The sequence below is a fragment of the Trachemys scripta genome, chromosome 2 (assembly GCF_013100865.1).
Source record: "Trachemys scripta elegans isolate TJP31775 chromosome 2, CAS_Tse_1.0, whole genome shotgun sequence".
Classification (NCBI taxonomy): Eukaryota; Metazoa; Chordata; order Testudines; family Emydidae; genus Trachemys; species Trachemys scripta.
In genome coordinates this window covers 96,130,926-96,145,339 of record NC_048299.1, presented here as the reverse complement: position 1 = coordinate 96,145,339, position 14,414 = coordinate 96,130,926, and the positions used below count along the sequence as shown (strand labels likewise).

Here is a 14,414-nt window from a genome sequence, read left to right as displayed (position 1 = left end):
CACAGCAAAAGCAGTCATTTTGTGCCGACCAAACTTTTGAGGCGAGATCCTCAGCTGCCCTAAATCGGTATAGCTTTCATGAAGTCAATGGAGCTATGCCGGCTTACGCTAGCCAAGGAGCTGGCCTTCAGCATGTAATCGAGGCTGGTTGAAATGAAAACTAAACAGTCTAGCAACAGTTTCTTATTTTTAAGCAATCACTGTTTTTGTGTATGACTGCCTTCTTTGTTGCAAGAAGGAACAAGTCCTTTTGGAGAGGATATGAGTCGCTGCATATTTTGAGTCTTTTCTCATGAGGCAGAGACTTCTGTCCTTTCCAAATTGACTTCCTGTTGTTAGAGGAAGAAAAAATATAGACAATGATCAGAACATACAAAGCACAAGGAAGCAGTTGTTAGGATAATTAAAACTATGTAGAATTTCTATTTTTTTATTTATCAATCTGGTTTCTAATAGAACTTTTAACTAAAGGAAAGACATTCACAAAGGATATTAGGCATACATACATATTTTCCTTCTTTCATTCTTATTTACATGCTGTTACTTTTGGAGGGTGAGATTCCTGTTTCATATCTCTAGGATGGAATACCAATTTTGATTAACAGAGATAGAATTTAGGTTCTGCTTTTCAACAATGTAACCCATAAAGAGTCACCATGCTTATGACACAATGGAAGATAAGCTGAGTGATAAACCATATTAAAAAGCTACTGCTTATCAGACTGAGTAACAGCTTCACATTTCAATTGGTATCCTGGAAGTTAGATGCATCTGCCATTAAAAGTGATTCTGTTTTGATTAAAATGTAGTCACTGAATAGACTCTCTTCTAAAATGAACTCTTATCTCTACCATAAACTTGTAATTATACACCCCCTCTTTGGCAATCTTAGTGAAATATTGATGATAACCACCCTTTTATATGCATCATGCTGTCTTGAGCATGATTAAAAATGTTGCGAATTCCATACCTTTCAAGTGGTAACTGCTGTGAAAAACATAACGATGTATAAGAGAACAAAGGCGCAGTGTATATGTAGGCACAAATATTATAGTCCTAACAGAAATTTCGCATTTTTGTTTAATATTGATTTCTGATTTTAAAGGTCATTTCTAATGTCAACTGACTCTAATATGGAATAAGGGGCATTTGAATTAACACATAAGAAACAACAGATTAGAAAGCTGGTTTCTATTAAAAGCTGTATTGTTATCAACATCTTAATTTTTACCATTTTGGCTAGGACAAAATTTCTTTGGCACTTCACAGCTCATCTCCTTTATTATGACTGTTGATCCAAATGTCCCTTAGCATTACCCCACTAGACCAACACTCCTGGTTCTGGGCACAAGCTGCCCCCCACTGAAATCAACAGGAATTTTGCCATGGATTTCAATGGGAGCAGGAGCAGGCCTTTTAGAGTCACATTTCCCCACACGTTCAAACAGGGAAAGGGACTAAAAGGAGTGACAAAACTGACTCAGCTGAATGTGCACTATGCTTCTATGATACTTGAGTACATTTCAGGGCAGTGTTGCATGCTCATCAGGATTCACTCTGTTATGATTCAGGTTTGGCCACCATAGAAAGATATATAGCACTTGCCAAAAACTCACTATATTACCTGCCATTTTTAACTGCTCAGTTCATCAGTACAAACTCTCTTAGCAACCAGAAGTACCTGTGAACTTCCCTCACGAATCATATAAGATATCACCATTTCTTTTGCAAGGGAGACTTTCCTGCAAAAGAGATGGTGCTTGCAGGCTTATGCAAGGTACCCATCTTAGTCTGCTCGTTCTCAGTTCCTGGGTCCTTGCAGGGCCAGTGTTTATCCTGCTTAAGACTACTCACCATGACATTCTAGATACAAGGCATTCTAGGAAAAGGTTACAAGAACCGGCAGACAAGACACCATCTCCATCATAAAATACTGGTGTGGAGGGCATGTGTGTCAGTCTGCAATGTCAAATCCATTGTCTCAGCCTGCTCAGCTCTCTCACTTCCAGTTTAAGGAAATACACTATTGCTAATGCCGCTCTCAATAAGATTTTCAATCATTAATACAAATAGCTTCTGGGTTTATGAAGGCATTTCCTTATTCCTGCCGAATCAGGAAAATAATCATAACATTGAAATTTATCACCATCTTCTCACCACGTGAGGCTTCCCTGCAAAGAGGCCAACTCAAATTTACACAGCTCTCATGAGCTTCACATGAAGAAACATGAGAGAGACAGAAGGTTGGGAGACCAGATGCTTAAGAGTATTGGCATTGACTTTGCCTTTCTTCTTTATTGCACGGGTTTGAATCGAGACCAGCTCCATCATTTCCATGAGACGGCTGCTCAGTGCCTCATGTGAATTGAGTTAGTGGTCTCAGTTTAGTTCTTAATGAACAGACATCACCATCACAAAGACCACTGTCATAACAGAGATGCTTGTTGCTAGGTCAACCAAGTACCTGAAGTCTTGACTGGACATGGAGAGACAACTATCCACTTGCCCTTCCAGCGCAGAGATGAGGCATGTTAGTTGGGAAGTATGCCCCTGCGGTGATTTGTGCTGTCTTTGTTGTGTGAAGAACCATAGGACTCCCGTCTCAGGCAGCAGAGCTGACACTTCTCACACTAAATTCAGTTAGAAAGTCAGCCTTTTTACTGCAACAAAATCACAGCCTAAGGAAATGGGCGCTCTGCTCTCATTTGCTGTATCTGGGCCTTCTGAAGTAACAGGTACAGTCTTTACTGGGAATGCCTAAAATACCATTTGAAATCAAATTAACAAACTAAAATCAATAAGGAGAAGTGGGATTTTCTTCACTAGAAGAGAAGACTTTTGTGACTTACCCACCCAACAGTAGAGGTGGCTGGCCTGAATAATTAGTGATGTATGGCAGATTAGTTTCAAAATGCTATCGTGTTGTTTTGACACTCTTCAGGGGGAGGATATTCTTCTTATACCCGCTGATCTTAAACAAGAATAAGGACTTTTCACTCAAAGAGAGAAATGATAGTTTTTGAGGCAAACCAATGCTAATCATGGGGTGGGGTGGGGCAAAGATGGGTTTCTTTCCTGTTTGGATTGCCATAAAGATACCTGAGAAACAGACAATAACTTTCTTAAAACTGGCCAAATTTACCTACTGAGTCCAAATCCATACCCTGAAGAAAGTAGTGGGTTTGTGATCTACATTAGCTATAGTGATTCAACAAGTCCCGTTTGTGATACAGACGAATTTTAACGAAAGGCCTTAACACATATCCAATGTCTTTAAATTGTCGCCATGTCTGCTGACTGTGCATTTATAAACAAGGAAGCAGTTTTAAGACCTGTGAATACAAAGGAATCCTGAAAATGCTTCAATATTCTGTCTCTAATTTTAAAAAATTCTAATTTTACAACATCCAACAAAATAATGCTCTATAAAGCAAAAATAAAAGAGAAGAAGAAACTAAAAGAAAACAGCACTGCTTAGCTCATCAGAGGGCAGTTCATCGGAATTTCAAATAAGTCTTGTGAATAGGTACTCAAGGAATGGATTAAAGCGGTGCATACCAAAATTGTAAATATTATAAGGTTACGTGACACCAAAAATGTCACAGGCATAAATCCTTTCATAAGAAATTCTTAGTATTGGTTCTGTTTTTTGATGCACAGTAAATGTCCTGCTATACATTCATATCTTCATTCTGTTCCACGCATAACTACCCATAAGGCCCTGTGTCTCCATCAAACAAGGTTATTGGAGACTCCTGCTCCTTTGCAGTGGGGAAGCAAAAACCACTTTATTGCCATCAAAGGATGAAATTAGCTATTCAGGCTACCACTTACCCTCTGTGCAAAGTGTCTGTCTCTTTCTCAGTGACATGCCTGACATTCAGCTGGTCTGAGAGATTGTGATCCCTGAAGCACTAGATATTGCCTTTGCAGTCCTTAGTCATTACTCCCCAAAGACAGTGAAACTGATCAGGCAAATCTGTTTATTAAAAAAAAGGACCTCTGCTCTCATGCTGTGTGTTTCTGTTGCCCTCTCTATGAGCAGGACTCTTTAAGCCTCTTGTGTTACCTTACTGCCTGAGAGAACACTGTGACAGAGGCTTTCTTCACAAAGGGATTTAAACCAAAGATTTAAAGAACAAACTAAATTGCTATGCCAACGACAGAAAAGTATTCTGTGAAAACTGTTGGATCAAATGCATTCCTTAGAACTGTGCTAATAGTTCTGTGAAAGCCTATGAAGAGAAACAGAAGCAAACAAACGGTAAAGGCTGACTCTAATTCCCAACTACAATGCTTATGCCTACATACAGTTTATGCCAAAATATCACAGGCAGAGCTGAGTTTAAACTGAAACCGCCATGTGGCCTCAGGTCAGCAGCATTATAGCCAAAGTTACAGAAACAGATTAAGTCTGCAGACTCAAACTAGGCCTACAGACTCCTTCAGATTTAAATAAACAAACCCAAACAAAAATTTTCCTGTGCTTTTACTCCCCTCCTATAGTCAGAAATAATTATAATATTTTTACATTGCTGATAAGGACTATACACAATCAATATTTTGAAATGGCTGTGCCAAAGTGGGACTCTTAAAGTGTTGGCACAAGATGGTAGCATTTTGAAAACTGGCAAATATGATTTGATCCTCTTTTCCCTACCCCACTTCCTCCCCTAGAACTCCTAAACCCCAATTCAAACACCACCAAATGAAACAATATGTGAACGAGTATTATGGCAACCTGTCTGGAACTGACTATGAGTGACCGAAAAGAACACTTGGAGGATGTGTCGATTTGTAAGCTGTTCTCAAGACAGAAATATCCACATTCTAAAGGGCTTTTAAAAAATGTAGAAAACTGGCCCTGTTATCATCACGGGTATTTAGAACACCTCTAAACACACACAGAAAAGACAGGTATTACTGACAAATTTTAACCAATGCTGAAGCTCTAAAAGCTGCTGTTTGTTGTTGTTGTTTGGATACAGAAGGGGCAATTCATTGCAAATGAATATTAAAAAGTACTTTTCTTAAATGTGTGTGTCATCCTTGTTTCCAGTCTCATCGGTTTTGCCTGCTGCTTGCTCCTTCATTTGTGCTGATCTTTTTACTAGATGTGCTCAAGAGTCTGAAGTAGAGCATTCTCTCCTTGCTAAAAGAGTCATCCCCAACCCCACCCCGGCCCTGCTTCCAACCCCCTCCACACACTCTCAGATAAGCCACTCTTTTTTGCTCTCATCAATGGTCTCCGTAAAGTTGGGGTCATTGTTCATGATGGCTGCATCAGCGCTCTCAGCAGACTCCGCCCCCTTGGCCTCATTGGTGTGGTAGGTTCCCTTGTGACGGAACATGTAGCGTATCAGGAACACCAGCGTGCAAAGGATGGTGAAGATCACAACAGCGATGACACCTAATGGAAAGGAGAAATGACAGAAGCAAAAAAAAAATTCCGGAATTCCACAGGGGCTTGATTTTACTGTCTACTTCATATGTTTACACCAATCTGGCAATTAATTACCACTGAAGTTAACTTTTTTTGTTTGGCTCTACTAATGTCTATGGAATTCCTTTGTGGTTTATTCCAAAACTTAATCAAACGGAGTCCCCAATCCTTACTGCAATGGTTGAACCTCAACATTATTACTATTTATACAGTCCACAGGTGTATTTGGTGCTTCATGCGTGGTCATAGAGACAGAGGGCCCAACTACTCCCACTAAATACCAGTATAAATGAAGATGAGTTACCTGGGCTTTGTCAGGACAACTCCTTGGGGGACAGAATCCGCATGTCACCTGTAGGTAGGCCCTGGAAATGCAGCACAGGCCTTCTATGATGCCTATTGTATTTGCCTGGAATAGTGGGTACTGGCCTTCTGAACCCCCAAGAGGTCAGGTGAGGTTGCTCCTCACCTGACCTACCCTCAACTGCACCATCCTATTTAGAGTCACCTCTCCAATAGCCTAGTTGAGGCAAGTACTGAGTGCCTTGACATAGCAAGCCCCCTTTATGACCTTCCTTGTGTTCCCTATGGGTGGCAGTGGTGTTAAAGTGGCACTTCTGTGGTGTAGAGGGCCGGATGGGCCCTCTGTGGGTGTGTGAATTTCATCCAGAGTGGGAAACTGCAAGGTTCTCACGCTAACAATCTCTTCTGTAGTCAGTCGTTTTATACGAGGCTTGGTAATTTATGAGCTGGGCATTAAGGGTGTTGTTTAGTTATGTTCCCTATATTCAGAGATGCAATTCTGTGCTTGGAGGGAGCCCAGTTTGTATGGGGGATAAACGCTGACGCTCGTCAAATATTTTCAATTTCAATTTTTTTTTATTAAAAATGGGGTACTTTTCACAAAAAAAATTGTAAACATTTTTCTATTTTCCAACAAGCTATAGACAATTAGTTTTTCAACCCTAAAAAGGGGCCAGTTTGATAATAAGGGCTAGATTCACAAAGATACTTAAGTCACCATCACCACACCTAGCTTTTAGGTGACCAGAAAATCAATGTGATTCACAGAGCTCTCAGGCTCCCTATAAAATGAATGGGGAAAGATAGGCACATCAGGATGGGATTCACAAAAGCAAGAACACTAGATGACTCCCTCCCTAAGATAGCCAATGGGAGATGCCAAGCTGAGGGAGGGGTATACAAGACCCCTGCCCCCCACTCCTCTCAGAAATAGGCACCTAAGTCTGGAGGCAGGGAGGCGCCTCACTCTGCTTTGAATTCTCAGCTGTAAACTCTCTCTTGGGATTAGTACCTATGTCATTTTAAAAGGAAGGACTCCCTCGTAGCTTTTAGCCCAGTGGTTAGGGTACTCACCTGAGGTGTGGGCAATCCCCAGTTCAAATCCTGCCTCCATCTGATGAGGAGAAGGGATCTGAACAGAGATCTGCCACCTCTCAGGTGAGTGCTCCAAGCACTGGGCCATGGGCTATTCTGTGGGGACCCCTAAGTCTCTCCTGTTGAAGCTTTTCCCCTGTGCATAAATAATTAAAAAACCTCTTTGGAGCAGGAGACTGGATCCCTGGTTTTCCACCCCCAGGTGAGTGCTCTAATCACCAGGACTCTCTCTTTCTGCCTCCCCCCATATTGAAGCTGTTCCATTGTGGATAAGTGAAAGAAAGCTGTGGTAATTTTTCCCTAAAACAGATTTTAAGATGAAAGGTTTATCTTTTAGAAAAATACTTGAATGCATTTGGAGATTAATGTGGTAATACTATGCCTCTCTAGCATACTATGGTGCTAATTAAAGAGGGGCTCAGACCCAACCCCCTTATCTGAATACCCCTTTGTATGGTGCAGGCCAGGAGACCTAAGCATATATATGTCTATGTATAAATCTGAACCAGGATCCCCATTTTGCAGATAATATCTGAATTATGATTAAGAAAAAAATCCTTCTCACAAACCAGTTTCACTAAGGAGTGGTCTACACTAGGAAATTAGGTTGGTATAACTACATTGCTCAGAGGTGTGAAAAGAGTACACCCCATGAGAGAGGCAGTTAAACAAACCTAGCCCCTGGTGTAGCCAGAATTCTCCCACTGACCTAGCTACCGCCTCTCGGGAAGGTGGACTACCTATGCTGACAGGAGAACCCCTCCCATCGGCATAGGTAATGTCTTCATTGAAGTGTTGCAGCTGTGCCGCTGCAGCGTTTTAAGTGGATGCTGAGGCCAAATTCTGCAATTAATAACATATGCATTTGTAATTATAATGAGGTTCTGTGAGGTGTTAGGGCAGAATCTGGCCCCTAAGTAGATGTGAGGTCAGCGTGATAGCTGGGGCTGGCTCTAGGAGTTTTGCCGCCCCAAGCAAAAACAATTTTGCCCCCCCCCCCGTTTTTTTCTTACCTCACCCCCGGCCCCGCCTCAACTCTGCCCCTTCCCCAAATCCCCAGCCCTGCCTCCTCCCCGCAGGCTCTCAAGCCTAGGAGGGAGGGAGGGAGGGAGGGGGAGAAGCGGCGCGCGGCGTGGCCGCTCGGAGTCTCCCCCTCCCTCCCAGGCTCTCAAACCTGGGAGGGAGGGGGAGCAGCGGCGTGCGAATCAGCTGTTTTGCGCGCCGCGGACGCTCGGGATCTCGCCCTCCCTCCCAGGTTTGAGAGCCTGGGAGGGAGGGCGAGCAGCGGCGCACGAATCAGCTGTTTCACGTGCCGTGGCACGCGAGCAGCGGCAGCAGCAGCGGAGGTGAGCTCGGGTGGCTGGGGCACATTTTTAGGGGCGCCGGCCATGCCACCCCTAAAAATGTGCCGCCCCAAGCACCAGCTTGTTTTGTTGGTGCCTAGAGCCGGCCCTGGTGATAGCTGAATCATGTCACGAGTATAACAGAGTGTGCTTGACCTACAACCTTTGAATTACAGGCTTGAGCCTACTTCAGTGGGAGCAGGAGCAGGCCCCAGGTTCACACTGATTGGTGTGTACTAGTTCATTACACTAAACAGCAGGACATTTTACCAGTTATACCAGTACAACTACACTGAATAAAAGTGGCTTTTTTTGGCTTTAGCTTAAATAGCTTCCAAAGTGCCGTAAGCTAAACTGAAAAAAGGCACTCTTCTATTGGGCTAAGAAGGTCTAAATGGGGAGTTTTAACAGTATAACTACAGTGGTTCAAACCTTACCTTAAACAGGTATAACTGTCCCATGTAGGGAAGCCCTTTACTAAACCAAGCAGTTTGAACACATTATTTTCTGATGTTTCAAACTTCTATACACAAGCCACAAAACATCTCACCAATGCATATATTTTTCTTACCTCCAATAATGGCAGAGTTCCTGTTAACTCCATCTCCTATAGCTTGACCATTGTATGGGAAATCAGCACTGGCTGTAAAACAGGAATCAAAGATTCATGTTATAATATACCAGTTCCCGAAAACTCACAAGACTGGCTTAAAAATACACTTGTCACAAGCCCAAGATCCTAAAATAAATAAAGTTAAAAAAAGAAAGTCAGCTGCGATTTGTATTTTTATTTTTAAATAAGAAACTTTCCCCTCTACCTAATACCTCAAAGCCACTCCACTCAACCCCAAACCATTCAAGAATCTAAATGAAATACAAGAGGCAATCCAGCAGTATGTGTTAACACATAGTCAAGTATGTCTGTGGCATCCTGAACTAACAAAGACTTTTATACGATTTTTTAATTTATTTCTCCCTAACAGTGGGAGATCATATTGTGCTTCTAATGAGATTTTTGCCCTAGTAATACTAGACATTGCTGTCCAGAAGGGATTCCAACTTCTCCAGCCTTTAGGGACTGCTATACAATACCAGCAAACTGTGTGACAGAAAAAGGAATTCTCTTTTTTGTTGCACAGCCTAAAGTAAACAAATGAGTGATTGTGGTAGAGATGGGCCAAAGAATCATTAGGCTTTAGGCTAAAGTTTGGATGGGAAGTTCCAGGTTTGGCCATCCACAGAATATTGAGGAGTATTTTCAAAGGGAATCTCATCTATTTAATCTGTGATCGTAATTTTTCTGTATTGTCCATCACTGCAGTGCCTACTTGCTAGCTCTATACTGCCAACCCTGGTAGTTGTGCATATGGAGGCACACTTACAGCACCTGATACTTTGTCACTGAAACATAATAATGTTTTCAATGAATCAACAAGAACATTTCAATAATAAAACCATTACTGGAGGAGATGCAGAAATTGGATAAATTATTTATTACTCAGGTCAGTATTTAAAGCATAGCTGTTCTTTTTTCGTTGGTGTATATTGTAATAGGTTGCCATTAAAGACCACTGATGCAATCACTGTATCCAGAGGCTTGCCCTTATGGAGTTTAACTTTCTCTTCTTAGGCATCTAGGTTCCTTTTGTGTTGCAAAGTCTTAATAGCTCAGAATCACCTCTCTAGCTCCAAAACTCTCTTCAGACCCCACGGCCCCAAGTGGTTTCCCATATGTATACTCTGGGAGCAGAGCCACGGCATGTTAAATAGCTAGTAGTCTGACCTCCTGTATAACACAGGCCATAGAACTCCCCAAACTAATTCCTAGAGCAGATCTTTTAGAAACACAACCAATCTTGATTTAAAAATGGTCAGTGATGGAGAATCCACCACAGCCCTTGGAAATTGTTCCAATGGTTAATTACTCTCACTGTTAAAAATGTATATCTTATTTCCAATCTGAGTTTGTCTAGCGTCAACTGCCAGCCATTGGATCATATTACACTTTTCTGTACCAGACTGAAGAGCCCATTATTAAATATTTCTTCCCAATGTACATAGTTACAGACTGTAATCAAGTCACCTCTTAACCTCCTCTTTGTTAAGCAAAATAGTTTGACTTCCTGGAGTCTATCATATACAGCATATTTTCCAACTCTCTAATTATCCTGTGGCTCTTCTCTGAATCCTCTCCAATTTATCAACATCCATCTTGAATATACAGTCTGCCATTCTTCTTCCTTGGATACAAACAGGAGCTCTTCAAAATTCTTGTTAACTGACTGGTGAGCTAACATTAATATCTAGAAACTTGTGTATGTGGTCCACTATGATCTGCATCAAAGAGGAATAATAAATAGCCTATGTTGCAATAATACACAGGTGCACCAATGGGGGAGCTGTTAATAGGCAAGAGTGTTCATTTTCTCCATCACCGTTTGGCAACTCTTCAAATCCTTCCATTATCTCCAGGACATTAATTGTAAGAACATATCCCAGCAGGACTGTGTTCATTGCCTGATACTTGTTCCACAGTAGCCGCAAATGATGACTTGCCCAGAGCAAATAAGCGTCACAAAGCTGTAGTTATTACATGTAGCTAACCTTCACATAGCAAAAGCAATTATCTTGCTCATAGGGATTACAGCTGTACTGTTGCTGCATTATTAGGTTGAGGAAGAAAAAAGAAAGCTGCCTTCCTCATTTAGAAATTTCAACCTGTCACTGCCATGCTACTTAGGCAAAAGTATCCCAATTCTACAAAGAAGCTGAATGAATTTTGGTTCTAAACACCTTGCACCACCCTAGCCATAACTCAGGACCATAAATAGGGCCATTTAGTTATTTGGGTTGTAAAGGCTGGGCTGGAACTATACTGATACAGTCTCCTTCGATATTCAGGAATCCCTTAATCTCCACCCTGTCTCTCTGTTTTACAGCAGCTAAGTGTCCATTTTTATCAATCCACTGGGAATCAAATAGCTCTTCTGTGGAAGCAGCCATCCTGGAAAAAAGCCACTTCTCTGGTTTGGGAATTCTGTGATTTTGCTTTGGTAATAAATGTGATAATATTCTCCAAATCATAGAATATTAGGGTTGGAAGGGACCTCAGGAGGTCATCTAGTCCAACCCGCTGCTCAAAGCAGGACCAATCCCCAAACAGACTTTTACCCCAGTTCCCTAAATGGTCCCTTCAAGGATTGAACTCACAACCTTGGGGTTAACAGACCAAGGCTTAAACAACTGAGCTATCCCTCACCCACTAAAGCCTCATCCTCTGGCTGCTGTGGCAGTAAGCATGCACAGATACCAACCAGAAGCGAAGCAGTAAGGACATGTGTCATAACTATAAAGGGAAGGGTAATAGCTGTCCTGTGTACAGTACTATAAAAATCCCTCCTGGCCAGAGACTCCAAAATCCTTTTCCATGTAAAGGGTTAAGAAGCTCAGGTAACCTGGCTGGCATCTGACCTAAAGGACCAATAAGGGGACAAGATACTTTCAAATCTTGCGGGGGAAGGCTGTTGTTTGTGTTCTTTGTTTTGGGAGTGTGTTCGTCCTCGGGACTGAGAGGGACCAGACATCAATCCAGGTTCTCCACATCTTTCTAAACAAGTCTCTCCTATTTCAAACTTGTAAGTAAATAGCCAGGCAAGGCGTGTTAGTTTTCCTTTGTTTTCTCAACTTGTAAATGTACTTTTACTAGAGTGTTTATCTTTGTTTGCTGTACTTTGAACCTGAGACTAGAGGGGAGTCCTCTGAGCTCTTTAAGTTTGATTACCCTGTAAGGTTAATTTCCATACTGATTTTACAGAGATGATTTTTACCTTTTTCTTTAATTAAAAGCCTTCTTTTTAAGAACCTGATTGATTTTTCCTTGTTCAAGATCCAAGGGGTGGATCCTGATTCACCAGGAGTTGGTGGGAGGAAGGAGGGGGGATGGTTAATTTCTCCCTGTTGTAGATCCCAGGGGGGGTTGGAACTGATTCACCAGGAGTTGGTGGGAGGAAGGAGGGGAATGGTTAATTTCCCCTTGTTTTAAATCCAAGGGGTTTGGATTTGTTTTCACCAGGGAATGGGTGAAGGTTTTTCAAGGCTTCCCAGGGAGGGAATCCATTGAAATGGTGGCAGCCGAACCAGAGCTAAGCTGGTAGTTAAGCTTAGAAGTTTTTCATGCAGGCCCCTACATTTGTACCCTAAAGTTCAAAGTGGGGATCCAGCCCTGACAACATGCCAGCACCATTGTGCCAAACACAGGGCTGACATGTGGATGCACTGAACTGCTTTAGGGGAATCCAAACTCAGCTATGGTTTGTAGACACCAGGTCATCTGATATACTTGCAAAGTGCAAGGCAGATTGGGAAATTGTTCTCCGGACACCTCTGGTACATAGGGTGGAGTGGGAGACAGTCTGGGATTATGGAGAGACACATAGCAGTGTCTGTTAGAATAATCAGCAGTGTAATAGTTAACACCATTGACATTTAACTTGTCACCAATAGGCTCCAGACTCAACAATCCACTGAGATGCATGGAATAATTCCTAAATGGGTTGCTACTATCCTCTTAACTTTTTATAGCAGGAGTTCCTGAAATTTGTTAGAGCATTCTTCTCGTAACCACAGAAAAAAGCTTTTAAAAGTGATTGTGGGATAGTAGGTGACCAGACAGCAAATGTGAAAAATCAGGACAGAGGGTGGGGAGTAATAGGAGCCTATCTAAGGAAAAGACCCAAAAATCGTGATTGTCCCTATAAAATCGGGACATCTGGTCACCCCATGTGATAGGTGTATAAAAATTGTGTGTAATTTTTATGGTGACTAAGGAAAAATCTTCCTAGGGAAGAGTGGAAGGACACAGTCTTCCAATGAAACCTGCATCCTTGGAGACAATTAAAAAACTATACTGGACAATACACGAGAAAACATGGAGAATAATCCTGCACTGGGAACAGGGATGGATTAGATGAGCCAATGAATTTGATTCTGCACTGCCTTGCACTTTGCATTATCATTTCCCAATGACAGCATTTTACATGCTTTGATTGTGCAAGTGCAAGGCAGTGGAGAATCAAGACCAATATAATTTTCATTTCAAAATTAAAGGTTCCATGATGCATGATTTTCTTCCTTATTCAGATCACTACATTTTAGGTATAAGAATGGTAACATACTGCAGGATTACATCATATAGGGCTGCATTTATCTGTTAACTGTTCAAATTTTAGATACGTTTAGATTTAGATGTAGTGTTTTGAATATTTACTGTTATCAAAGTTCCAAACTGATCTGCAGTATATTACATCACTCAAAAGCCTGGACCCATTTATCTTTTTACTTCTCAGTAGACACATCTGCATGTCACTGGGTGCCTCACTAGGACTTCAGACAAGAACTGATGATATATTAGTCACGCCGGCCTAAGCTATTACCTTAATGAAAATTTCATGAACAGTTCTTACATTTCACCTGTTAAGGAAGGAAAACAAATACTTCCTTTTATAATTAATGTAGAATATGAAACGCTCTGGTGCTCTCAAAGGAACTGTAGAGTTAAGTGCTGATCAAAGCCTAGCTGTAGATATCTAAGCATTGCTAATGGACCCAAAGGGAAACCTATAAAAAACTGCCTTGGGACCAGGAAAAATTGTCTTTATGGAAAGCGTGTGTAGGCGTGTAAACCTCCAAAGACAGGGTTTCTGTCTTGTTTCATTTTACAATGGCATCTGGGAAGGATTTTGACTCCCTTCTCCTCTCTCTGTTGGAGTCATGGAAGGAGGTTACAAAATAGCCCTAGGGTGGAAATAGTCCCAGTCCTCTCTACATATACCCTGCAAGGACGGGAAAGGACTAAGAATAGGGTTCAGGGTTGGGAAACTCATTTACATGGGTCACCTACCCTGCAAGCAACATGTTGACTCTAACCCATGCAGTGGGGAAAGTCTGGTTTGCAGTGGGGAAAGTCTGCCTTGAAGAGACTGTATCTTGTGAGCTAAATAGGGCCCTGGTTCAAGTTATTTGTATCTCTTTCTGCACTCACACACACATACATACATCTGAGCAATAAAGACTGTTTGATTATTGTCCCTTTGATACACATTTTGGAGACCCTTGCTACTCTATGCTGTCACATTAAAGGTTTTGGATACCGAGACGTGTAATGCCATTACACCTCTCTCGGTAGAAAGATGAAGCCTGTGGTGATGAGTCTTGAGGGGAATGGCTTTTAA

The 14,414-nt window shown here is 41.8% G+C and overlaps 1 protein-coding gene across 1 annotated transcript in view; it reads right to left on the bottom strand.

Annotated features, from left to right (window-relative positions):
• Positions 1 to 394: 394 nt before the first annotated feature.
• Positions 395 to 14,414, bottom strand: part of CNTNAP2 (contactin associated protein 2) — a 1,628,923-nt gene continuing 1,614,903 nt past the window's right edge. Inside the window, exons 23-24 of the mRNA XM_034761282.1 lie at positions 8,756 to 8,827; positions 395 to 5,410 (exon numbers count right to left, since the gene is read on the bottom strand). Of these exons, the coding sequence (XP_034617173.1) occupies positions 5,211 to 5,410; positions 8,756 to 8,827 (272 nt within the window). The 3' untranslated portion in view covers positions 395 to 5,210. The remainder of the gene's footprint in view (positions 5,411 to 8,755; positions 8,828 to 14,414) is intronic.